This window comes from Spinacia oleracea, chromosome 1, assembly GCF_020520425.1.
Source record: "Spinacia oleracea cultivar Varoflay chromosome 1, BTI_SOV_V1, whole genome shotgun sequence".
Taxonomy (NCBI): domain Eukaryota; kingdom Viridiplantae; phylum Streptophyta; class Magnoliopsida; order Caryophyllales; family Amaranthaceae; genus Spinacia; species Spinacia oleracea.
The window spans coordinates 18,220,500-18,245,766 of NC_079487.1; the positions used below are offsets into that span (position 1 = coordinate 18,220,500).

General features: G+C 34.6%; 2 protein-coding genes across 2 annotated transcripts; both read left to right on the top strand.

Annotated features, from left to right (window-relative positions):
* The first annotated feature begins 17,517 nt into the window (after positions 1 to 17,517).
* Positions 17,518 to 20,815, top strand: LOC110779503 (cytochrome P450 98A2-like). The gene is made up of 3 exons (XM_021984012.1): positions 17,518 to 18,013; positions 18,997 to 19,361; positions 20,171 to 20,815. The coding sequence occupies exons 1-3, from the start codon at positions 17,518 to 17,520 to the stop codon at positions 20,813 to 20,815; spliced, it is 1,506 nt and encodes a 501-aa protein (XP_021839704.1).
* A 1,628-nt stretch (positions 20,816 to 22,443) lies between these two features.
* Positions 22,444 to 23,109, top strand: LOC110779502 (uncharacterized). Its single transcript, XM_021984011.2, has 2 exons — positions 22,444 to 22,959; positions 23,029 to 23,109. Exons 1-2 carry the CDS (start codon positions 22,444 to 22,446, stop codon positions 23,107 to 23,109), a joined length of 597 nt encoding a protein of 198 aa, XP_021839703.2.
* Positions 23,110 to 25,267: the final 2,158 nt, after the last annotated feature.

The window sequence follows — 25,267 nt, forward strand, 5'->3', positions numbered from 1 at the left end:
AAAGTGAGTTTTTGAGAGAAAAATTCAGTCACATATTTGCCTATAAAGTGCCGAAAATAATAGTACCTTAAGGGCGATTCTAGTTGGTCAATCTTAAGGCGGATCCGGACGTGCTGTGGACTATCTACGGAGGGACGACACTTGGAGTCCTAAAGACTTGTTCTTGTTCGGTTCGGGCGCAGCTAGGGAAGGCACGCAACAAAGAGTATGCATCTATTCTATGCTAAATGATTATGTGTAAATAATATGTTTTCCTGGGTTTATGGTTTTTCCGCATGATTTATGAATTGTCATATGTATCATAACCTAACAGTGGTATCACGAGCCCCTTATTATTTTCATAATCTAAATTGCATGAACATGGTTAAATATTACAAATTTGCAAGAATTAAAAGGGGTGATTAATTTTCGTAATTGTTAATTAATTGCAAATTGCGTTTATTTAATTATACGTACGCAGTTTTTCGGCAGTTTCTTCGTTACTCATCCGAATTGAGTGATTTTTGTGTCAATTCCGCATGTAAAAGGCATTCTAAAATTTTGACAAAAATAGTAATTTTCTGCCGAACCCAGAATTCTCAAATTCGAAGCCTAACTATGACTTTTCGAAGGTTTTAGTTTTTCGAATGCAAAATTTCGTAAATTTAAGATGTTAAATTAAATATTTGCGATTCTTGTTGATAAATCTTGAATTTTTGATTGACCTACTACATATGTTTAACAAGTTTGAATGCCTAGTCTTGTTAATTATGCAATCTAATTATTAATTATGATTAATTTGTTGAAAATTAGAATAATTTAGAATTAATTTGATTTTCATAATTAATTGTAATTTAATTAGAAACCTATGATTAAAAACCACCATAAAAATTGTAAATTTACGATAAATTTTAAATTTTTATGACCTAGACTTGAATCCATAACAATCGGAAATCAATTGGATAATAAATTTTCGATTTTTTCGCCCTAAAATTATGAAATTAATATTATTTATTAATTTGTCATTAATTTTAAATATAAATTTTAAATTTTTATGCGATTCGTTCATAAAACTTGCACGCACGAAGCAATGGACGCTTCGTGTTACCCTTAAGGGGTGTTGTATAATGCGGGCATGCGACGACGAGCAAGGGAGCTCGTCGCCCGTGCGGCACGAATGCAATGAGCAAGGGCGTAGTGCACGAGCACAAGGCAGCAGCCCTGCCTTGTGTCGTGTGCCACGACCAATGGACGAATGGGCATGGGCGTAGGGCGAGCCAAGGCAGTCGCGTGTGGGCAGCAAGCGAGCTGCGCCACAACGCGCGCTGCCTCGCACAAGAGCGCGCAGCCTCGCGCGCAGCGAGCGCAAGCTCGCGTGCCACGAGCGCTGCGCCTAGCATTGCTCGCGCGCACAGCGAGCGATGTCGCCCGCCCAGCGAGCGATGTCGCGCGCCCAGCGAGCGATGGCTCGCGCGCACAGCGAGCGATGTCGCCCGCCCAGCGAGCGATGTCGCGCGCCCAGCCAGCGATGGCTCGCGCGCCCAGCGAGCGATGTCGCGCGCCCAGCGAGCGATGTCGCGCGCGCACTGCGAGCGATAGCCCGCGTGCGATGAGCGCTGGCGCGCGCAGCGAGCACCAATGCGTGCGGAGGCTTGCGATAGGGATGCAGCAGCTATGCGACGAGCGCATGGGCTGCGCGCGCATGGCCAGCGATGGCTGTGTGCGTGCGGCCCATGGGCGTGCTACGCGTAGGGTGTTTGCGTTACGATTAGATCGTTTTGAATGTTTAATTTGAAAATTTCAGTTCACGTAATTTTAATTAATTTTAAAATTAATAATTTAAATTATTTTCTTGGATTTTAATTTTGAATATTATAATTATAATAAATGTTATTTATTCTAATTATTTTACTAAAATTAAAATCATGAATTAATTTAAATGCGACTGAAATTAAATTAAATTTTTTGGATTCAACTATAAATTTATATGAGCTTTAAATTTTAATTAAATTTGTATGTTTCCGGTTAGACTAGAAATACATTTTTATGTTTAAAATTGGTAAAGCATATGAATTTATTGGTTTAAGTGGGAGCGTTTTTTTTTAGTCATAAACTCTTGATTAGGTCTACAAATCCTTAAGGTTAAAACAACTTGATTAGAATTAATAAGGACTGAATAATTGGTAGATTATTGGTGCCCTTGATTAATTGCTGCAAATGTTTACGTGATGCATAATGTGTTTTACTAACCAGCTATGTGGGCCATTCATGATAATGAATGGGTGAATGGTATATATTGTATATGTACTGTTTTGCAGGTTATGAAGTGACTAGTATGGCCCAAATAGGATAGAAAATATGGTCTGCGTACCATTAATTTGAATGTAATTGGTCTGAAGTACCAAAGTTATTTTTCAATTCAAATATGGTCTGCGTACCATCAAATAGTTGTAATTAGTTATAGCTTATCCTATTTGAAGAAAATGGTGCCTCCCACGGAGATTTTCAAGACGGACTTTGAAGTTAAAGCTTCAAGATGAAGTCGGGCCATACTAGATCACAAATATCTTATGCATGTTTTAAGTTATTTATTGTTTTAAATATGTCTTAAAATGCATGAGATCAAAAGCTTGATTATGTTGCATGATTAAGGATTTTAGTTCACTTAAAATCTAACCAACATAGTAAGAGCCTTAAGTTCCAAACTTAAAAATTGAGTTAAAAGGTGCCATGCCAAAATATACACTTGCTTGGATATCCTTTACATCAATCTAGTAATAGTTTTCGCTCAGCGAGGTGTTACTTATTGGTCCTAAAGGGGCAAGGTACACAAATAATTGTGAGTACATGTTAGTTTTGGTGAAACTCAACGATATAAGTAAGGAGTCCTTTTATGTCGTGGCAAAATCGATAGGTTTACCTAATAAGTTCTTAGACGTACCTATCAACCAAGAATAGTTTCTAGACTATTAGCAAAAGGCTTTTGCTTACCTAAGATGTTTTAGGATTAAGTCGACAAACTGTGCTTAGTTCTTCAATGATTTTAGGATCTTGGAATCATTTTATTCACACCTGCCGGAACAATAAAATCGAATAAAATGCTAATAACTTGTTTGAATTGCATGGTTGCTTTAATTTCAAGTTATTATTCATGATAAATGTTTAGACTTTGCATGCTTCAATGTATGTTTTAATTATTGTTTATAATTAAATATCTTGCACTGCAATAAATCCTTTTAGAAAGGTAACAGTAAATTTCCTCGATTGGTAGTGAATCCAAGAACGATTCACGGAAAAGAGAGAAAGTGAGCAATTTAAAATGTACGTTTCTTATATCGACTTTTATGGTTGTTTTCGAATATCAAAATCGAATGGCAAACCAATTGGTGCTTGTGAATTCAAAATACACTGTAGTTTTGAGACCATAAAGCATTGAGTTTAATACGCTCAGCTTTACCAATGGTTAACAACCTAATATCTTTGTCCATTTAATTCTCGAATGAGTCTAGTCCCTAGACATTCGAATAGATCGATTCTTAGAGAACTTTAGAAGCTTCTAGTAAGATCATCTAGTTGAAACAAAATATTCAACATAAAATGGTAAAGAACCTTGTTGGTGACATTAGACATGTCTAACAAAGTATAAAAGTCAACACTAAAGAATTCAATTCTTAAGACTATAAGAAAGGGTACAAGAAATAGGAAAACGAGGAACAAATGAAAGGAATTTACGATTCCGTTTCTACCTATAAGTTTATGTTTAAAGAGAAGTGACCTAGCAATCAAACTTCCTTGGTATCATATACCGCTTAAGGTTCTTACTTCGGTAATAACTCAAATAATGGAAGCTAGGATACACTAATGACCTACAAGTGGGAAATGAAGCATGGCAATGCTACATTAGTTGTAGGGTCATCTAGTTTGTTTTAAGTCCTTTCAAAGGGTGGAACTTAATGGCTATTTTGTTCCATAATCAGCATACCTAAATTTCTGTTTTTCAAAACACAGAAAAACTCACATTCAAGAAAAACAAAAACAATGTTTGTTTGTTTATTTGAATGAAATGGTCAATTACAGATTGAGTCAATATGCTTGATTAAAACAAACAACTCTTTAAAGAACTTTACTAGGTTCAAATCAACTTCTTGATTTGAGTTCCACTAATCTTTGGCATTGTTGCTTAGACCATATCAACAAGTTAACATTAAAAAGCTCTATTTTGATGGACTTTTGAAAGTTGGTTGATTTCTAGATCAACTTAAGACAAGCTAGTCTTACTTGTTGAAAGTAACAAAGAATATGAACTATTGTCAGAACGCCTAGACGATAGAGTTCAAAGCTAAAGAAAGGTTTTATGACTTTATTATTTCACATGGATTTGAGTGAATATAGGTTTATTTACTCAAATGTGATATAAGTTGAATCTGTTTGGCTAGTTCAAAGATTCAGAGGTATAAAATCCACTTGGCAAGAAATCATAAAGATCTAGGTTAGATCATGTTGATGATTACTTGAGACCAAATATGATCATCAATGATTGTGTGTTGTAATTTCACAATCTAGCTCCATAAGATATGGCATATCTACGTTGGAATGATCGAAGTCAATTAGTACTTGATTCGATCAATGATGAATCATAAAGACTTTTCCTATAATTTCTAAAACAAAATGCTCAACTACCACCAAACTAAACCAAATTCGTCAAAGCTATTGAAAAGTAATTTCAGGATATCTTTTCAATTATATATATCTAAAGAGTTGCTAAACTCAGTGGGAGCTTAGTGTTTGTTATTCAACAAACTAAGGCCCAAGTCTAGATATATGTTTCATTGTGATTTATTCAAATGAGACACAAGGGTATTGTTTCTACCACGAATTTTTGAGAACATAATGTTTGTTTGCTCGAAATAATGTCCTTTTGGAGATTCGTTTCCAAAATGACAAGTGGAAGAAAATAGACCTCGAAAATCTTCGAGGCGAACAACAAACATAAACGGACATTCCGGAGGCTTTTCGAAGTGCTTCAGAAAATCCGAACTTATTCTGTAAGGACTTTTACAAGTGGCTTTAAAGAATAAACATCTCTTAGAAGACTTTACAAGTGCTTCAAGGAGAACAGAATATTCAAAGGACTTTCAAGTGACTATTGATATTCTATTGTTTGATGTTCTATACCCAAGTAGGCATAGAGTTCAACTCACTGAAACTATGCAATTCTTCTATTAGATAGTGAAGAAACCTACAACTTACAGTCAAACTATTATCATGTAGATTAATGAGTTTGTGACCTGTAAGAAAGCTATGACGAAACCCAGATTCCCTAAAATGGTTAGAGGCCATATATAGACTCAAATGTTTTAAATGGTTAGAGGCCATAAAACATACTCAATGTTTTGATGACAAAATTGAAATTTTGTTGATTTGCAAGAATAGTTTCACACCTATTGGTTGCAAAGTTTGTTTTAAGGATAAAAACCATCAAACATGAAATTGTGTTCACACACAAAGCTAGATTAGTTGCTAAAGGTTACAAGCAAATTCACGATGTGTATTGTGTTGAAACCTCATGCAAAATCGTAATGCTTAAGTCTATAATTCAAGCAATGATTGCATATCGGTACATATAGCAATTGGATGACAAAACAATTCCTCAATAAAATGTTGGAATAAACTATGTACATGGTATGTCATAGGATTTGTGGATCCAAATAAATGCTTGAAAAAGAAAGCTAGCTTATGAAATCTAAGTACAGATTTAAGCAAGCAATTGGGAATTAGAAATGTATTTTAGTGAAGCTAATAAGTATTTTAGTTTCATAAAATGTACATGATTCTTATAGATATATAAGAAGTTTAGTGGGAGTACTTAAAACTTAATTGGTCCTATGTGTATTACACACATATCTCTCTATTGTGAAATAACATTCAAATGCTAATGACTTAGATTTGAAATTATTCATCAATGATGGACCATGGCGAAACTTAGTACATACTGGGTATTAAGATCTATTTACAAAAATCTTATGATATTGTTTTGGATTAAGTAATGGCATTTACTAAATCAAACACGAAAGTCTCCATTGGAGATATTCGACCCATGTGAATAAATCTAAGTAAAGGATGTTTGAACTATGTATAAGCATTTACTAAGTTAAACATCAAAGAGTCTAAATGAGATTCTTAACCTATATTATATGTCAAAGAATTTAGCTGGATTCAGTATCTGCTGAAATTGAATAAGCTAAAGTTACATGAATAGAATTCAATTGGGAAATATTCTGCAAAAGAATTTAACATGTATGATATAATATGAGGATCGCCAAAAACGTATCGTATGACTTTAGGCATGACGAACATATACCAATCTCTATTGATCTAAGTGAAGATCAACTAGATTGAGATCAAGAATACTTATGGTACTTGAAATGATACATAGGAATAGTTCTTGATTCAAGGAAATAAAGATATGCTAAATATTGATGCTACACGCATAAACACTGGCAAAGGATCAAGCAAGACCCTTTGGAGTTAACCATTGATAAGGACGAGCTATAGAGCATCGGGTTTTGAAATGACAACATGGATTGGAGATCATGAGTTGTTGCGTGGGAAATTAAAATAATAATTTCTATGTTCTAAGATATAGTTGGAGAGTCTTCCACATATCTATGAACTGCTTGGATAGGTAAATCCAAACAAAGCATCACTAGCAACCTATACAGTTGAAGTAAAAGTGATTATTGCCTAAGAAGCAATAAAACAGGGTTGTTTAAAGTTCTTCACTGAACTTGGGTAGATCACCTATCTGCTGGCTTGATGGTTCTTCATTGAAAAATGCGTGGAACCACTCTTGAAGCAAGAAAAACGTCTGCTAACTTGATGGTTCTTCATTGCAAAATGAGTAAAACCACCATCAAAGTAAGAAAGACTAGATCACATAATAAACAAACTCGAAAAGATCTTATCATCATATCTCGAAGAACATTCGATGAAAATGATATTAAGATTGGCAAAGCATGGTAACTAAACCTATGCAACAAGTGAGAAGCAACACTCACGTTGTAGCACTGGAAATCAAGCATAGCTTTGAATTCCATGAAATGTTTTAAAGATGGGTTAGAGGCCCATGGTTGTAAAACATTGGGGTTGAACATTTATCATATATGAAATGTGTTTTCATATTCCATTTAATCTTGGTTTAGTATTAAATGATGAGTCCCTTCAATTTGACAATATATTCAAGATAGACTGTCAGGACCAGTCCTGTGACTAAGAAATGTCTATCAAGTGAACTTGAATGTCAAAGGTTGAAAATGGTCCCTAATCAGAGTTTTCTATAAAATTGGACGCATAGAAAACGTTAGACGATTAGAATGCAAGATGACTAGTAGTTCTGTTTCTTGAACTATGTGGACATGGCAATGTCATAATCATTTGCATAGATACTTACTTTGGGAAGACTAGTATCGGACAAGACCTATGAAACTTTACTGTAAGAGATGAAAGTCTGTCATAAGTAAATTTCATTAAATTATTAGACACTAAATCCTCAATACCTGAGTGATTTGAGATTACTTGTTTGAGAACTGGTTGCTTTGACGTTGACCAACCGTCGCACCGTAAAAGGAGGCTATAAAGGCAACGCTCAGGTAATCACCTATCAAACGAAGTCTAATCTCAAGATCGCAAGATTGGGATTGTCCTCCCATAAATCGGGATGAGATGCTTAAAAGTTGTACAAGGCCACTCGGAGAGCTAGAAACTGTGAAATGCATGGCCGTGCTCGGATGAATCATAGGCTATGATTATCTGTTTATTTGATCAGTTGAACTCTGAAACCGAGGAACACCTCTGGACATAATAAGGATGACAACTCTTACCTTATGTTCAAGAGCAAGCATCGAGAGACAAAGGAATTAGGAAATGCACACTTGTCCCTAAGGACAAGTGGGAGACTGAAGGAAATAATGCCCTTGGTCCAAGTATGCATTCTATGTTAAGTCTAATAAATGCGGTTCAGTATTAATTAACAAGTTAATAATTCAGTGAGATCAAGTGAGCTGAATGCCTAGCTAGAGGCCGCTTCAGTTCAAGTGGAATTAATGATATTAATCCACAGCTTACTCTTGACTGAACCCGTAGGGTCACACAAATAGTACGTAAACGGATCAAGTATCTAATGGCATTAGATACTCTATCTATGAATATTCGGAACCGACGGATCTTGGTTTCAGTGGGAGCTAAGATCGTCACAGGCAAGGAATGAATACTCCGGAAACGATGATATTGCCGGAAACGGAAATATGGATCGTATCGGAAATATAAATATTATCCAAGTCGTAGATGTTGCCGGAAACGGAAACATGGTACGTATCGGAAAATATTATCGGAAATGGAAATATTGCCAGAATCGGAAATATTGCCGGAAACGGAAATATTGTCAGAATCGGAAATATTATCGGAATCGGAAAATAATTCCGGAAACGGAAATATTAAATATTTGTTCGAAACGGAAATTAATTCCGGAATCGGAAATATTGAATATTGTTCGTATCGGAAATGAATTCCGGAATCGGAAATTTAATCGGAAGCGCATCGTACGAATAAGCATCGGACGAGGCCTGCCGGACGAGGCCCAGCACGAAGCCAGGCCATCGCCCAGCAAGCCAAGCGCGCCGCACAAACAGCCACGCCAGGCCCAGCGCAAGGCCAGGCCCAGCAGGCTGCGCGCAGCGCGCAGCGCGCACAGCGCGCACAGCACGCGCAGCGCGCAGCGCGCGCGGGCGCTGAGTGGGCTGCTGCTCGCGCGCACGCATGAGGCCCATCGTGGCTGTCGTGCGTGTGTGTGCAAGTGTTTGTGTTCGTGCACGTTTCCTAAAACATGCAGAGTTCGGTTAATGATTAAATTCCTAATTCTATTTGATAAATTAATTAAATTAGAGTTCTTGTAGGATTCTAGGTTTGATTAATTTGTATCTGAATAGGATTTCGATTCCCTTTCCATACCGCTATAAATATGAGGCTAGGGCTCACAATTTATAACACAAGTTTCAAAGTATTCAAAGTGAGTTTTTGAGAGAAAAATTCAGTCACATATTTGCCTATAAAGTGCCGAAAATAATAGTACCTTAAGGGCGATTCTAGTTGGTCAATCTTAAGGCGGATCCGGACGTGCTGTGGACTATCTACGGAGGGACGACACTTGGAGTCCTAAAGACTTGTTCTTGTTCGGTTCGGGCGCAGCTAGGGAAGGCACGCAACAAAGAGTATGCATCTATTCTATGCTAAATGATTATGTGTAAATAATATGTTTTCCTGGGTTTATGGTTTTTCCGCATGATTTATGAATTGTCATATGTATCATAACCTAACATAGATCACATAATAAACAAACTCAAAAGATCTTATCATCCTATCTCGAAAAACATTCGATGAAAAGGATATTAAGATTGGCAAAGCATGATAACTAAACCTATGAAACAAGTGAGAAACAACACTCACATTGTAGCACTGGAAATCAAGCATAGCTTTGAATTCCATGAACTGTTTTAAAGATGGGTTTGAGGCCCATGGTTGTAAAACATTGGGGTTGAACATTTATCATTTATGAAATGTATTTTCATATTCCATTTAATCTTGGTTTAGGATTAAATGATGAGTCCCTTCAATTTGACGATATATTCAAGATAGACTGTCAGGACCAGTCCTGTGACTAAGAAATGTCTATCAAGTGAACTTGAATGTCAAAAGTTGAAAAATGGTCCCTGGTCGAAGTTTTCTATAAAAATTGGACGCATAGAAAACGTTAGACGACTGGAATGCAAGATGACTAATAGTTTTGTTTCTTGAACTATGTGGACATGGCAATGTCGTAATCATTTGCATAGATACTTACTTTAGGAAGACTAGTATCGGACAGACCTATGAAACTTTACTGTAAGAGATGAAAATCTGTCATAAGTAAATTTCATTAAAATTATTAGACACTAAATCCTCAATACCTGAGTGATTTGAGATTACTTTTTTGAGAACTGGTTACTTTGACGTTGACCAACCGTCGCACCATAAAAGGAGGCTATAAAGGCAACGCTCAGGTAATCACCTATTAAACGAAGTCTAATCTCAAGATCGCAAGATTGGGATTGTCCTCCCATAAATCGGGATGAGATGCTTAAAAGTTGTACAAGGCCACTCGGAGAGCTAGAAACTGTGAAATGCATGGCCGTGCTCGGATGAATCATAGGCTATGATTATCTGTTTATTTGATCAGTTGAACTCTGAAACCGAGAAACACCTCTGGACATAATAAGGATGACAACTCTTACCTTATGTTCAAGAGCAAGCATCGAGTGACAAAGGAATTAGGAAATGCACACTTGTCCAAGTATGCATTCAATGTTAAGTCTAATAAATGCGGTTCAGTATTAATTAACAAGTTAATAATTCAGTGAGATCAAGTGATCTGAATGCCTAGCTAGAGGCCGCTTCAGTTCAAGTGGAATTAATGATATTAATCCACAGCTTACTCTTGACTGAACCCGTAGGGTCACACAAATAGTACGTAAACGGATCAAGTATTTAATGACATTAAATGCTCTATCTATGGATATTCGGAACCGACGGATCTTGGTTTCAGTGGGAGCTGAGATCGTCACAAGCAAGAAATGAATACTCGGGAAACGATGATATTGCCGGAAACGGAAATATGGATCGTATCGGAAATATAAATATTATCCAAGTCGTAGATGTTGCCGGAAACGGAAACATGGTACGTATCGGAAAATATTATCGGAAATGGAAATATTGCCGGAATCGGAAATATTGCCGGAAACGGAAATATTGTCAGAATCGGAAATATTATCGGAATCGGAAAATAATTCCGGAAACGGAAATATTAAATATTTGTTCGAAACGGAAATTAATTCCGGAATCGGAAATATTAAATATTGTTCGTATCGGAAATGAATTCCGAAACCGGGAATTTTATCGGAAGCGTATCGTACGAATAAGCATCGGACGAGGCCTGCCGGACGAAGGCCCAGCACGAAGCCAGGCCATCGCCCAGCAAGCAATGGCGCGCCACAACACAGCCCAAGGCTGCGGCAGGCCTACCGCAAGGCAGGCCCAGCGCGCAGTTAAGGACCATGGCAGCCTCGTGGGCTGCGGTAGCTCGCATGGGCTTCGTGGGCGTGTGGGCTGTGCACGGGCATGGCCTGCATGCTTGCGGGTCATGCTCGTGTGTGTGTTTGTGTCCATGCATAATTTCTAAAACTATTAGGATTCGATGTATGATTAAATTCCTATTCCTATTAGGATTATTTAATTAATTAGAGTCCTTGTAGGATTCTAAGTTTAATTAAATCGTATCCTACTAGAATTCCAATTCCCTTTCCAAACCTCTATAAATAAGGGCCTAGGGTCATAATTTATACGCACAATTGAAGTATTCAAAGGGTAAGTTTTTGAAAGAAAATTCAGCCATACACTTGCACAACAATAGCCGAAAATTCCTAGCACCTTAAGGGCGATTCTAGTTGGTTAATCTTGAGGCGGATCCGGACGTACTGTGGACTATCTACGGAGGGACGACACTTGGAGTCCTAAAGACTTTTTCTTGTTCGGTTCGGGCGCAACTAGGGAAGGCACGATACAAAGTGTATGCATCTATACTATGCTAAATGATTATGTGTAAATAATATGCTTTCCTGGCTTTATGGTTTTTCCGCATGATTTATGTATTGTCATATGTATCATAACCTAACAGAATCCCACAGCGTGCGCAACCGAGCAGCTGGGTCGTGGGCCTCGCATGCTCGCTGATGCGATGCTGTTGTTGTTGCGCGCTTGTGCCACGCCACGGGCTGGCCTGCTCGCCTTGCTCGTGAGCTCGCTCGGCCACATCACCACATACCTTGTAAGGTTTTTATATGTTGTGACTATTTTTTGAATTCACAGATTGAAAGTCTGCCACAAATGGTTGTTGGTGTTTGTTCAGATAACGGAAATGCTCAACTTGAAGCTACTACTCATTTTCGCAAGCTGCTTTCAATATGTAGCTATCTGATGTTCTCTATATGTATTGGACTCTGGGAATATGTGTATAAGCATCTTACTTTGTGTAAAAGGTAGAGAAATTCTTATATAGTTCCTCAATGAATGTATATTGCCTTTTTCTATCGATGTATCACTATATTCTCCTGCTTTTTGTTATTGTTGCAATTGTATAATTCAGAATTCTGTTGTTTTGTGGTTGATTATTATAGAAGAGCTCTATTAATTCCTGAAGTTTAATGTTCTATATTAATTCTTTAGGTTGGTACTAAGATTTAGATTCTTTGTCATGTAAACGCATGATTACTTTGTTTCACTATTTAGATGTATGATTATATAATATAACCTTAATTTTTTAAAATATGAATTTTGTGAACATTTTTTTAATCCAATATTTACATTTAGTGGTAGTAATACAATTTTAAACTTTTATATAATCCCGCACGCATCGCGTACATATAAGACTAGTACGTATTATACGACATGCCTCCTAGTGAGTCCAATCGGGGCCTTCGATGATGTGGTACATACCGTAATAAAAGCCCAACAAGGCCCAATCAGTAATAGGAAAATGTTGACGTTGTCTAGGGAGGTAATTGAGAAAGAAGGGAGTTTAAAAACATCACCCTTGCAGTTGCAGCCTTGCTTGTATTACAGACTTGCAGTGACAAGAATGCTAATGCACACTTCTTAACGTGTATCTAGCTTTTGAGCCCGTTCAAGGAACGGGCGGTTGTATAGAGTTATTTAATCTATCTTTTTAAGTTCTAATTTTATTGAGCTTGTGATTTTAAAGAGAATATATGATTTAAATAGAAGTAATTTTGAAAGTTGAAATAATACATAAATTAAATAGTGCATTAATATTAAGTGTTAATCGGGAAGATGAAGTGGAAGATATTGAATGAATAGATTGGTGAATTGATGTTGTATTAGGAAGATGAAGTGAAAGAGACAATTGGAGTTGTGTAATATATCAAACAACAAAGAAAAATAAATAAAAACCCAAATTGATGGAGGAAAGAATGGGCGACACGTGTCATCTAATTAAATGTGTTGACACGTGTCATCTAATCAAATGTGATTTTGCTTTTTATAGACTAGGTATAGATTAGTTGCATTTTCATACAGATTATTTTTTTTTCTTCTCTATTTTCATTGCCTTTTATCGTAATTTGGCTTGTGTATGCCATCTGAAAATCCTCACGAGACCTTACTTGTCCACTAGAGTAACCTAGGGGTTTAAAGCCTAGGAGGCATAATTTTTAACCCAGGCGTATAAATAGTGGTAGTTTTAAAACAAAACTTTATTTATTATTATATTTAAAACACGTCGTTAAGTAACTTTAAAAAAAAAAAGTTTTGCGTGCACCCGTATAGTAAATTTATTGTATATCCGGGTAACTTTCACCTAGTTTTTGTTAATTTTTAACATATTTTGATTAACTTTTTATATTATGAAGAAATTTTTGATGAATGAACTTTTTAAGTGGTTATATACTCAATCCACAGTTACTTGTCATTATACTTTTTATTAAAGAGAAAAAATATTACTAAAAAATAAATAACTTTTACATTAATTATAAATAACTTTTACATTCATTATACGTAATTTCTAACATTGTTCATAGATAACAGTTGTGTTTGAAAAAAGTTCAAAACCGGAGGAGTAATTACAAGTTTTGACTTCTCTTAAGTCATTACTCTTACTCTTACGTAGTTAATACAGAATTAGTAACCTAATTAAAGCAACAAAAACGTTTACGGAGTACGGAGTAGTTATATTGGTTGACAAGTTTTGACTTCTCTAATTCTCTGAAATCATTAATCTTATGTAGACATGTAGTTAATATTGAATCTATATATTATACTAAAAGAGAGGAAATCAATGTGGTGATGACAAATGTCACTCATGGATTCGCCTCTTTTTTAATATAAATATAATATATTTGAAAAAGAATTGAAATAACATTCCATTTATAGATTGTTTATTTTTGTTATAAAAATACTGAAGTATAATATGTTTCTACAATAAATGGCATTTACCACTATTTACCACTGATAATAAGACTTTCAATAGCTATCGATGGATCTCAACTGTTTAAATTCAAAGACCAATATAGTCAATTACTTTGTACGACTATAAGTTTTAATAGATAATTAGAAGGAGAAAAAAACACAGAACATTAAGGATTTCCCAATCAATATAATACAGATCGTAAATTACATGTTAGTGTTTCTACAACTAACAATTAAATGTTATCTTAATTAATCATTTTTCTTCCACCCAAAAATGTTTTAAATTACTATATGTGCCATGACTTAAAAACCATTGACGACCTTGCATAGTTGAAGAACAACTCCGATGAAGAAAGATAAAGAAAAGGATGAATTTCAATTCGCTAATTAGGGCTAAAATAAGAAATGAAATCTTCAATTAATAATTGAATTGTGAATTTGGGAACTCTTAAAATTAAATTATCAATAACATCTATGGAGGGAGAGAAAGTAGACTTGATAAAGATAGAAGAGTGGGAGGTTAATGAAGTAAATATCCGTGAGTAGGCTATAATTTATGATGTTGTTATGAGGTCAATAGTTTGATCCGTAATATACAAATATACAATGTTACTAATTAAGCTATAATTTAGGTTGTTGTTATGGGAACTAACTAGCTAAGGATATACAAGATATCTACATGCTAAATTTAAAATGTACATAAATTATTTAGTTTACATAATCTAATTTACACATATCATAGTAATATATTGCAATTTCAGTACATAGCGGTACACGTCATTCACTCTTGACTCATTCATAATTGTATATAATTTTTTTAACTACTCTTAGAAGAATATTTTATATACATACTAAGTGTTACCATCTATATACTTCGTATATGATATAAATGACAGCAGGTGATAAAAATTTAATTCCAAAATATTTGTGTCCAAAAGATTGCATCTTAGGATACATATGGTATTCTGTAAATTGCTTCCAAGATATTTGAGTCCAAAGATGTAGTCTATATAATACTATACTAACTATATTTTTTTTAGATGCAACTCTTTGATTTTTACACTAGCTATTATATTCACACACACATCTTTCCACTTTTTGTCTTTGTTTTTTTGGTGATTATTAATACTTTATTATTTGATGCAAATTATTAATACTTTATGATGAATGTAGTCATGTACTCTGTAACATTTTGTTGGAATTGTCTAAATACTTACATAATACTACCATTTTTTAAAAATAATTTTCCTAATTGATAATTTAAGATATTAATAGTTGATGTCACTTGCTAACAACCGTGAAAATAAAAGTGATTTATCCAAAAAAAATAAAAAAAGTAGTAAACAAGAAACTCTATGCGCAACTAACACAAGGTCCTCTCTACTTAAAAAAGCTCCTCGAAATATTTTAGGCTAAAAAATTTATTCGCTCATATTATTGAAGTTTTAAAGGCATGTTGATTGAAATTTTGACTAATATATCGTAATCAACTATTTCCAAAATCGTAAGATCTAGATGATTAAGTTTCCTTATTATTAAATATTTACAACAATAAAATATTTTTTATATGTTAACGTAAATGATTGCTATATCACTTTAAAATTTCGTGAAAAATAAATTTTTACATATAAATGGTGCATGACAATTGATGATGGAGCGAGTTTGAAACTTAGATTGGGCAGCGACAAAGATAAACATAGATGATTGACTAATGTTGACTAACAAATAGAGATTTACTGTTTGTGGGCCGGTATAAGGATAACATGTACCCACCTGGTAATAGGGCGAGTTTGAATTGATTGGATTTGAGAATACTCACCCAATAATAATTATGTATGTCGGTTTTAAATATTTTTATTAATATTATTATAGCTAATACAATCAATTTTAATACTTTGTAATAAACTTATGTCAATATATTTAAAGTTAATTGAAAGGAAAAGTAGATAATTTATCGAATATAGGGATGTCAAATTGTTAGTGGGCAGTTTTTTTGAGAGACCCCCTCCATGCATCCGCCACACGTGGGCTGTGATGGGTTTGAAAAATGTATTCGTCGCGGGTGACGGGGCGATAATCGATTTTAGATTATTGGATCATACCACGTTGCTACTCCATAATGTACGTAATTGATTATGAATATATTAAAAAATAAGTTAATACTAACTTACATATTATAATTTTCTATTTATTACTCAATTACTCTAATTAGACAAACGAATTGTCAAAGGATCTAGAATAGAGTTTAAAAATTCAAGATTCTTTTACAAAAAAAATGAAGTTGAGTCTAGGGGTGGGTTTGAGGGTGGTTTTAATACACGGGAGAGGGGGGTGATGGAGTGGAGATAAATTTTATTTTTTACCTCTCGAGACGGGGATTGAGAGGGGTGAGTATCGTTCCTATTGTGGATGGAGGGGATAGTAATTGTACGTATGCAGGTATGAGTGTGCGCGCCTCACCTCAAAGTCATCTCTAACTAAATAAAGTAAATGGTGTAGGAAGGTGTTTAGTGATCTGGTAATGAGGTTGATAGGGCGACTGTGAGAGTATTAATTAAGTGAGTATTACTACCGAAATGAAGGGTGGACCGAATAAAGTATTACGGAGTAATATTAATGAAATAATGTTAGAGTAAAGAATGTTTAATGGAGAAAATGATGGTGCATCTAGCATTAATCCATAATATTAATACTATATGGCAATGAGGTTGATAGGGCAACTGGGTTAAGTGATCTGGTAATTAGGTTGATAGGGCGACTGTGAGAGTATTAATTAAGTGAGTATTACTATCGAAATGAAGGGTGGACCGAATACATTTATGCTTGACACAACTCACAAGTGGTGAATGAGAATGAAAACAATTGAATCTATGTACCCTTATTTGTTTTAATAAATAAGACACCGAATGAGCAATAATAAATTCTTCCATCATTATTTTAATTTGAAGAATATCTATAAACTATATTTTGATGATTATTATCTACCATATTTCATATAAGTTTATATTTAGATTATAAATCGTGCATCGCACGGGTATTATACTAGTTAGTAACCTAAAGCCGCAAAAACGTTTCTTTACTACAGAGTAGTTTTATACTCCGTATATGGTTAATTTAGTCCAATTTACATAACCTCCTTCATTTTTATCCAATTTACAAGTTCTGAAAAATTATCACTCGGAATAAAATAACTTTTACATTATTATATCAGGATAACTTGTTAACATTTTGAGCTAGCTTTACATGTGCCTTACCATATTTATCGTACACGTACTGATCTTCAATAAGAGTTGCGTTTGAAAAAAGTACAACAATCCGAGGAGTAATGACAAGTTTTGACTTAAGTCATTACTCTTACGCACTAAATACAGAATTAGTAACCTAAAGCCACAAAACGTATCTTTACTAGTATTATATAGGTTAATTTAGTCCAATTTACTATTCCTACTTCAATCTTATTTGCCTAAAATGGTTCTTCTATCACTAGCCTTCGTACCAACAATCTTTCTCATAATTTTATTATTGTACCGTCGAACTCAAGAGCACAAAGTCAAGCTCCCACCGGGCCCGAGGCCGTGGCCGATAGTAGGTAACATCTACAATCTCAAACCAATACACTTTAAGTGCTTCTACGAATGGGCCCAATTTTACGGCCCTATTATATCGGTCTGGTTTGGATCGGACTTAAACGTCGTAGTTTCGAGCTCTGATTTGGCCAAGAAAGTGTTGAAACAACATGATCAAGAGTTGGCTAATAGACACAGAATTAGATCTCAAACTAACTTCACTAATGATGGAGTAGATCTCACTTGGGCTGATTATGGGCCTCACTATGTTAAAGTAAGAAAAATTTGTAACCTTGCATTGTTTACGAGTAAGAAGATTGAAGCCCAAAGGCCCATTAGAGAAGACGAGGTCACCTCCATGATCGAGTCAATCTACAAAGACTGCAGCAATTCGTCAGGTATGGTACTTAACTAGTATAGCATCCGTGTAGTTGCATACGGAGTAGTTTACAACGTTAGGAATAATTGAGTCTAAATTCAACTTTTGGTCTTTTCTCTTTTATTAATTCTACATATGATATTTGTTTTTTTTAATAATCCAAGCTATTGGGCTATTCTCTTCTAATACTCCCATATGACGGTCCAACTGAATAGTTAGTTATCCTTTTATTTTAATTACTCCATCACTCCATAAACTTACCTACCAACAATTATGCCTCAACGAGTTATCGGACCATTAAAGAAGAGGGATCTGTCGGGTTGAAGGGAAAAAGAAGGAAAGAAAAAAATATGCCTCGACGAGTCATCACACAATTAAAGGAGAGGGGTATGTCGGCTTGAAGGAAAAAAGAAGGATAAACAAAGCTATTAAATAAAATTAGACGAATAGCAGAGTGACAGTCAAGGTAACATGCTACAACATGTTGACTACCTGTTAGGACCATTAAACGAGAATAGGGTCCAAACATTGAAATAATCTCATACTTCCTCCATTTTTTAATAATTGCACCATTCTTGAATTTAGCACTATTCACATATTCTTATATAGTTATTTTTTGTGATTTATAGGTAAAGAAAAATATATTCATGTGGGATCTTGTTAGATTCGTCTCGAAATATACTTTCAAATCATCAAATTTATATAATTTTTTAAAATGTATAATGAGAGATATTAGTGGTTAAAATAGTGTATTGGCAAGCGTGAAATCCCAGATGGTGCAATAAAAAAAAATGGAGGAAGTATGTGGTTTTAATAAAAGAAAGTCAACCAATGTAAGATGATTATGATCAATTTTTCTTACAACATTATAGAATAAAATTTTGCACAAGTATCACAATCGATCTATTGCTTTACATTTTTTGCAAAATTTTCAATATATTGTTGTACAATTTTTTGCAAGATTTATCAATTACTCATTAATTTTTATGGATTAAAACGTAGAAAAATGCGTGATAACATTGAGAAAATACTTGGTGGAAGTGGCAATAAACCACATAAGTAGGGTAACATTTGGAAAGAGGTTTCTCAACTTAGAAGGCGAATTGGACGAGCAAGGACGAGAATTTATGAGCATAATACTTAGTGTGAGGTCGATTAAGAGGCCGAGTATGGTGGTGGAGCACGTTCCATGGCTACGGTGGATGTCACGCTTCTATGATCCACCTCTTAACGACCATAAGGATCGAATGGACCGCTTTGCTAAAGAGATCATGGAGGAAGAAGATAAACAACATCTTGTACATGCATTGCTATCATGCAAGGACGAGTATGGTCTAAGTGAAGAAACCATCATTGGCCTCTTTTGGGTATGGCTCTTAATTATAACTAGACCTATCAAATTAGTCATGAGATTAATTTTACAACAACTTTTGTGTAAGACTGTCTTACTGGAAACACCACTTTAATTGTTTAACTAATTGGTTCTATTTGTTAACTAATTATTCTCATTCCTTAACTGATTGGTTTCAGTGTTTAACTAATTAGTTCAGGTGCTTAACTAATTGATTCCATTGCTTAACTTATATGACATCAAGGTGGTCTTTTGTGTAAGACCGTCTTGTATAAAAGTTCGAAAATGATAAAGGTCGCAACATGCGACCTTTAAGCCGTGTCACAATGATGACATGTCATTCTTATGTTTCATGATTTAAATTGGAAACTAAAATATTTAACTTATATAATCTATTATACATATTTCAAAAAAAGGTAGGAAAATCTTAACATTCTAATTTGTTTCCTTCTTTACATCGATTACCCTATTTGCATATTTTCATAGTAAAAATATTGCATTGATAGTAAAAATATTTTGATGACGCAAACCCACGTGACGCCTATATGTACCAATTAAATTTCAACACGTACGATTGCGACAACTAAATATTGTCGTAACTTGCGACCTTTATCATCGCCCATAAAAGTTTGTATTAATTTTATACATTAAGCCAATTTTGATCGCCTTTTTCTTCCATTCAAATCTGTTTTTGAAATTTTTCTACGATTAATTTGTTAGAACATAAAGGCGCATAAATTTCAATTTAAAATCAACTTTTGTGTTTTCTCTCAACATTTGAATTTTGTATACATTGTATTTTTTTTTTGTTATTTTTTTTAACAGGACATGATCATGGCGGGTATGGACACAATTGCAATCACAATAGAGTGGGCTATGGCGGAGCTACTAAGGCACCCAAGAGTTATACAAAAGGGTCACGATGAACTAGATCATATAATCGGTCATGAAAGAAACATAGTCGAAAAAGATTTGGAAAATCTCCCATACTTACAATCTATCATCAAGGAAGCCTTGAGAATGCACCCTCCTACCCCTTTGATGTTACCACATAAAGCTAATGCCAACCTAAATATTGAGGGTTATGAAATTCCAAAGGGAACAAGTGTCCTTGTAAATGTTTGGGCCATAGCTCGTGACCCGGATATTTGGCCCAACCCACACGAGTTTAAACCTGAACGATTCTTTGAGGAAGACGTGGATATCACGGGTCATGATTTTAGAATTTTACCATTCGGAGCGGGTAGACGTGTTTGTATGGGTGCAAAAATGAGTATAAGTTTGGTTACGTTGATGTTAGGTCATTTGTTGCAACACTTTGATTGGCGTCCGCCGAACGGAGTTAAGGCTGAAGAGATTTCTATGGCTGAAATTCCAGGAGTTGTTAGCTATATGGCCACCCCTCTACAAATTGTGCCTCTTCCAAGGTTACCGTCACATTTATATAAACGAATAATAGTTGATCATTAACTATGAGCGTTTTCGGCGGTAACTTGTTGAAATAAATTTGTTTACTAGCCTTTTATTTTTTATTTTTTATTTTATAATACTCCCCTTTGTTTAATTAGCACAATAGTTTCATGCTTTGTGTTGATATTATATATGTAACTTGGTTAAATAATGAGCTTATTTTTTATAATCTGATCTGGTCTGATTTTTTATAATTAAGATTTAAATAAAAACTACATTATTAATACTATATTTTAGCCCGTGCGATACACAGATTCTATTAAATTGTTAAGTTCAAATAAAACTCCTATATACACCAACTGTTTTTATATTACACTAGACTTGAAACCCGTGCAATGCACGGTTTATTATAGATATATTCATATTATCATATATAAAAGATTATTTGATGAAATACAATGAAGTTAGAAGAAAAAAAATCACAATCAGTTATGCCGATAACTAAAAATAAACACAAAGAATTTGCTAATAACAAAACATGCATGCTGAGGGAGTGTAATTAATAATTTCTTTTGAACCATCAACTAATGGATTACGATTTGTATTTATATTTCTATTTTAATTATTATAGTTTACTCAACGCAAATGATATTTAATTTGCATATATGTTATCCTAAAAAATGGTACTCTTTAGATAAAGAGTGTTCTTTATCGTAAACTTGGAGTAAAGTATAACTCTAAGCTATTACTCAATTCCAACAATTAATCTTATCGATGCACAGATATGTATTTTCATTGCATGATAAATACACATTATAATAATATGAAATATATAAAAACGCGGTTAGTTTATAATTCAACAAATACATACTATAAAGATATATTATAAAATACTCGTATAAGATATTGTTAACCTTGTACTTTGTTATACTCATTTTCTTTATCGGTTGGTTAATTACATTAAATATCGAATAATTGCTTCGTTATGATGAGATAAAACTAACATAAAAAATAAGGAGGATAAATTTTAGTCTAAGTAATTTATATACTTCTTACTCGTTTTCCATTGGTAGCATAAATATAACACTTACCAATTACCATTCAAACAACCCATGCATATGATGCATAACTAACTACATGTGAAGGAATTTGAGAAAAAATGGTGATAGAAGTTACAAAGAAAAACACCACAATCACGTACAATTACAAAATCGAGTAGGAGGAGAAGGAGTGACGAACCTAAGAGAACCAGAACTATTTATAATGTTTTCATGGTTAAAGTTTAGGTTACATTAAAACTCTAGTATTTTTAATTGAATTTAAACTTTGACAATACTTTTATCAATACAAACCTTATCTCATGAAGTATTTATCTTATGACTCAATATTAATTATTACTATATAATTTTTTTAAAAAAACCATTCTCATATTTCAATATTCAACCTATGACCCAAATAATTAAAAATAGGGGAAACAAATCTACCCGCTTCTTTTGTTTTCCCACCCAAAATCTACCACTAAAAAAAAAAAAAAAATCCCAAATGTTTGGATATAAATCCATATATGTAGAAGTACTATGTAGCAAAAGATAGTTTTTTCCATTGATTGAAAATCTACTTCGTGGAAGCAAGTGTGCAATACAAAGGAGCAGCTCAAACAGTTCTTTACTTGTGCAGATTTTGAGAACATGCCTCATTACTCAGTGAAACAAGTGTATGAGAAATTCCTAGGGGACAAGCCAAGGGTGCATGGGGACAAAATAGTTTGGAGTAGGCTGAATGTTCCAAAACATAGATTCATCTGCTGGTTGGCTGTTCAATCAAAGCTCCAGACTACAGACAAACTAGCAAAGATAGGCATTAGTCAATCTGCTAGTTGCTTGATTTGTGGCTTGGATGATGAGACTCATCAGCATCTCTTTTTTCAGTGCCAGTATAGTAAGAAAATTATTATAGCAGTACATCAGTGGATAGGTTTCTCTATTCATGGCAATTTGGTTCAGTTAGTCAGGAAAGCTGGACAAAGTAAAGCTTCAAAGTTCAGGAAACAGGTGTATTTTGCAGCTGTTGGTGCTGCTGTCTACCTTATCTGGAGGTGTAGAAATACAAGTTTTTGGGATAACTCCATTCCCACTGTCAGTCAGAGTATGAAGGTTTTGAAGCAAATGGTCAAGAGCAGAATTCAGGTTGTTCTGCCAAAGCATGTAAGCAAGAGAGATAGTGAATGGTTCACAAATTTGTAATAGCTTTTAGGCATTGTGGTTGTGTTTTAGAGCTTGTATAGCTTTGTGTTTGCTGATTTCAAGGGCATAGAGTCCAACCTAGTTGGTTTGTATGTCTTGGAATTGGCTTAAGGTGTAATTGTTTGATCCAATTAATATATTTCTCTCTTGCTTAGCAAAAAAAAAAAAAAACTACTTCGTTTATGTTATCAAATTAACATACGTAGTCTATTTTAATATTAATATATATATTTAATATTAATTAAATATTGTGTATTTGGAATTATCATCCTCAATCTATAGTAATACCGTATGAAGTGTGATTCTACGGAGTAATATTTATCTTTCATAAACATTTAAATATATTTAACTAATATTTGATACTTTAAAATTAATTAAAATATCTACGTGTCACCTAATTAATTATCTACATGGCACTTGATTAACCAATGGTAATCCTAAGTGGCGCTTGGTACCTAATTGTTTATCTATATGACATTCAACTTTATTTTATCGGATTAGTGTTTGACTCTGGATTGAATTTTATTTTGGATTATTATTTAATTTTTGATGAACTCTTTTTTAAATTTATTTTTTAATTATTGGAGTGTTTGATTTTGGATTAAATTTTATTATTATTATTATTATACGGAGTAATAATAATTATATTATCATTATTATTATTATTATTATTATTATTATTATTATTATTAAATTGAATTGAACTGAATGCTCATGAACTGAACTGAACTACGAAATAATTCCTGAAAATGAAATTAAGCAAAAAAGAACAGGGTCTTTAGTATATTAAAAATGCTACATTACTACAAGGAATTAAAAGGGCGAATAAATCTTATTTAGATTAATTGCTTTAAAAATCATAATTGAGAAAAGAGGTGAAAGTTGAACAAATAATAAACGACATAACACTGAATTGAATCAAAGATTTAGTAGTAGGATAATACTAAAATAAACCATATAGAAGCCTAATTAATCAATGAGTTGAATATGAAAATTGAGGCGGTTCTGAGAGCGAAAGGACACAATTCGAATAATCTGGCCTTCCCGGAGCAAGTTTAACCTCAACAAGTTATTCCACCCGTTCTTCAACAAATAATACGTCAATCCACCCATGTTGTCAGGGTTGATATTACTACCGATGTTAAAACGTTCCAAGTTGTGATGGATGATATTACTGTTGGAAATTCTCATTGGGAAACACAAAGGAAAAAAGGGTGAGTGAAAATTCAAGAGTCCCACATTGGAAAAACTCTTCATATTCCTCTTGTTTATTAATTGGGGAATGAGTGTAACTCTTGTTTAAGAAAGTGTGAGAATGGTATGGGTGGACACATCACACACGCGCGCGCGCGCCGGGCCGGGCGCGGGCCGCGGGCCTTGGGCCTTGGGCCTTGGGCCGTGGGCCGTGGGCCGTGGGCCTTGGGCCTTGGGCCTTGGGCCTTGGGCCTTGGTACTTGGTACTTGGTACTTGGTACTTGGTACTTGGTACTTGGTACTTGGTACTTGGTACTTGGTACTTGGTACTTGGTACTTGGTACTTGGTACTTGGTACTTGGGTTCGCGGGCGTGGGGTGGGTTTTGTGGGTCAACCCTACGTAACCGTTGGATTAATTACGTCCGTTACTACATTCAATGTCTCTGACCGTTTTTGGCTGTTGCAACATTCATTCCCTCAGCCGTTTTTGTCTGTTGCAATGCTTCACACAGAAAATCAGAGTTTCAGTTCCCTTCACACAGAAAATCATACACACAAAATACGAAAACACATTCTTACTCTCACACAAAATTGCTCTCGGTTTTGGGCATACGTTCTGACTCCATCCGGCTTTGTGAGTGCACACAACGTCGGAGTTGCGCTAATCCTGGAGGGCGACCGCATTCTGTTCTACTGCACCGGGAGGTAGCGCGGAATCGTCTTTTAGGACAGTGGGTGTCCACGACGCAACAATTGTTCTTCGTTCAGTTCATCGAATCAGATAAGTTTGTTCTAATTTTCGCTTTAATCGCAACAATCTAAAAGACGATTATTATGGCTTTGACTTCCAAATTCATGATTCCTGATATGTCTAAGTTAGAACCTCTTGATGGCAAGAATTATAAACGTTGGGCTGTTAGGATGCGATTCTATTTAGAACAAATTGAGATTGCTTATGTGCTTGATGACGTTGTCGAACCTGATGATGAAACTGAATTGCATGCTTTTGAGTTGAAATTTGCTAAAGATGATAGGACATGTAAGGGCATGTTGCTGCATCATATGTCGAATACT

What these genes read in the sequence shown, in the direction of transcription:
- LOC110779502 (XM_021984011.2), top strand. Translation starts at nt 22,444, where the DNA reads ATGCCTCATTACTCAGTGAAACAAGTGTATGAGAAATTCCTAGGGGAC. An exon ending in AGGTTGTTCTGCCAAAGCAT is followed by an intron (nt 22,960 to 23,028) that starts GTAAGCAAGAGA and finishes GTTGTGTTTTAG; the next exon opens with AGCTTGTATAGCTTTGTGTT.
- LOC110779503 (XM_021984012.1), top strand. Translation starts at nt 17,518, where the DNA reads ATGGTTCTTCTATCACTAGCCTTCGTACCAACAATCTTTCTCATAATT. An exon ending in AGACTGCAGCAATTCGTCAG is followed by an intron (nt 18,014 to 18,996) that starts GTATGGTACTTA and finishes ATTAAAACGTAG; the next exon opens with AAAAATGCGTGATAACATTG. An exon ending in CCATCATTGGCCTCTTTTGG is followed by an intron (nt 19,362 to 20,170) that starts GTATGGCTCTTA and finishes TTTTTTTAACAG; the next exon opens with GACATGATCATGGCGGGTAT.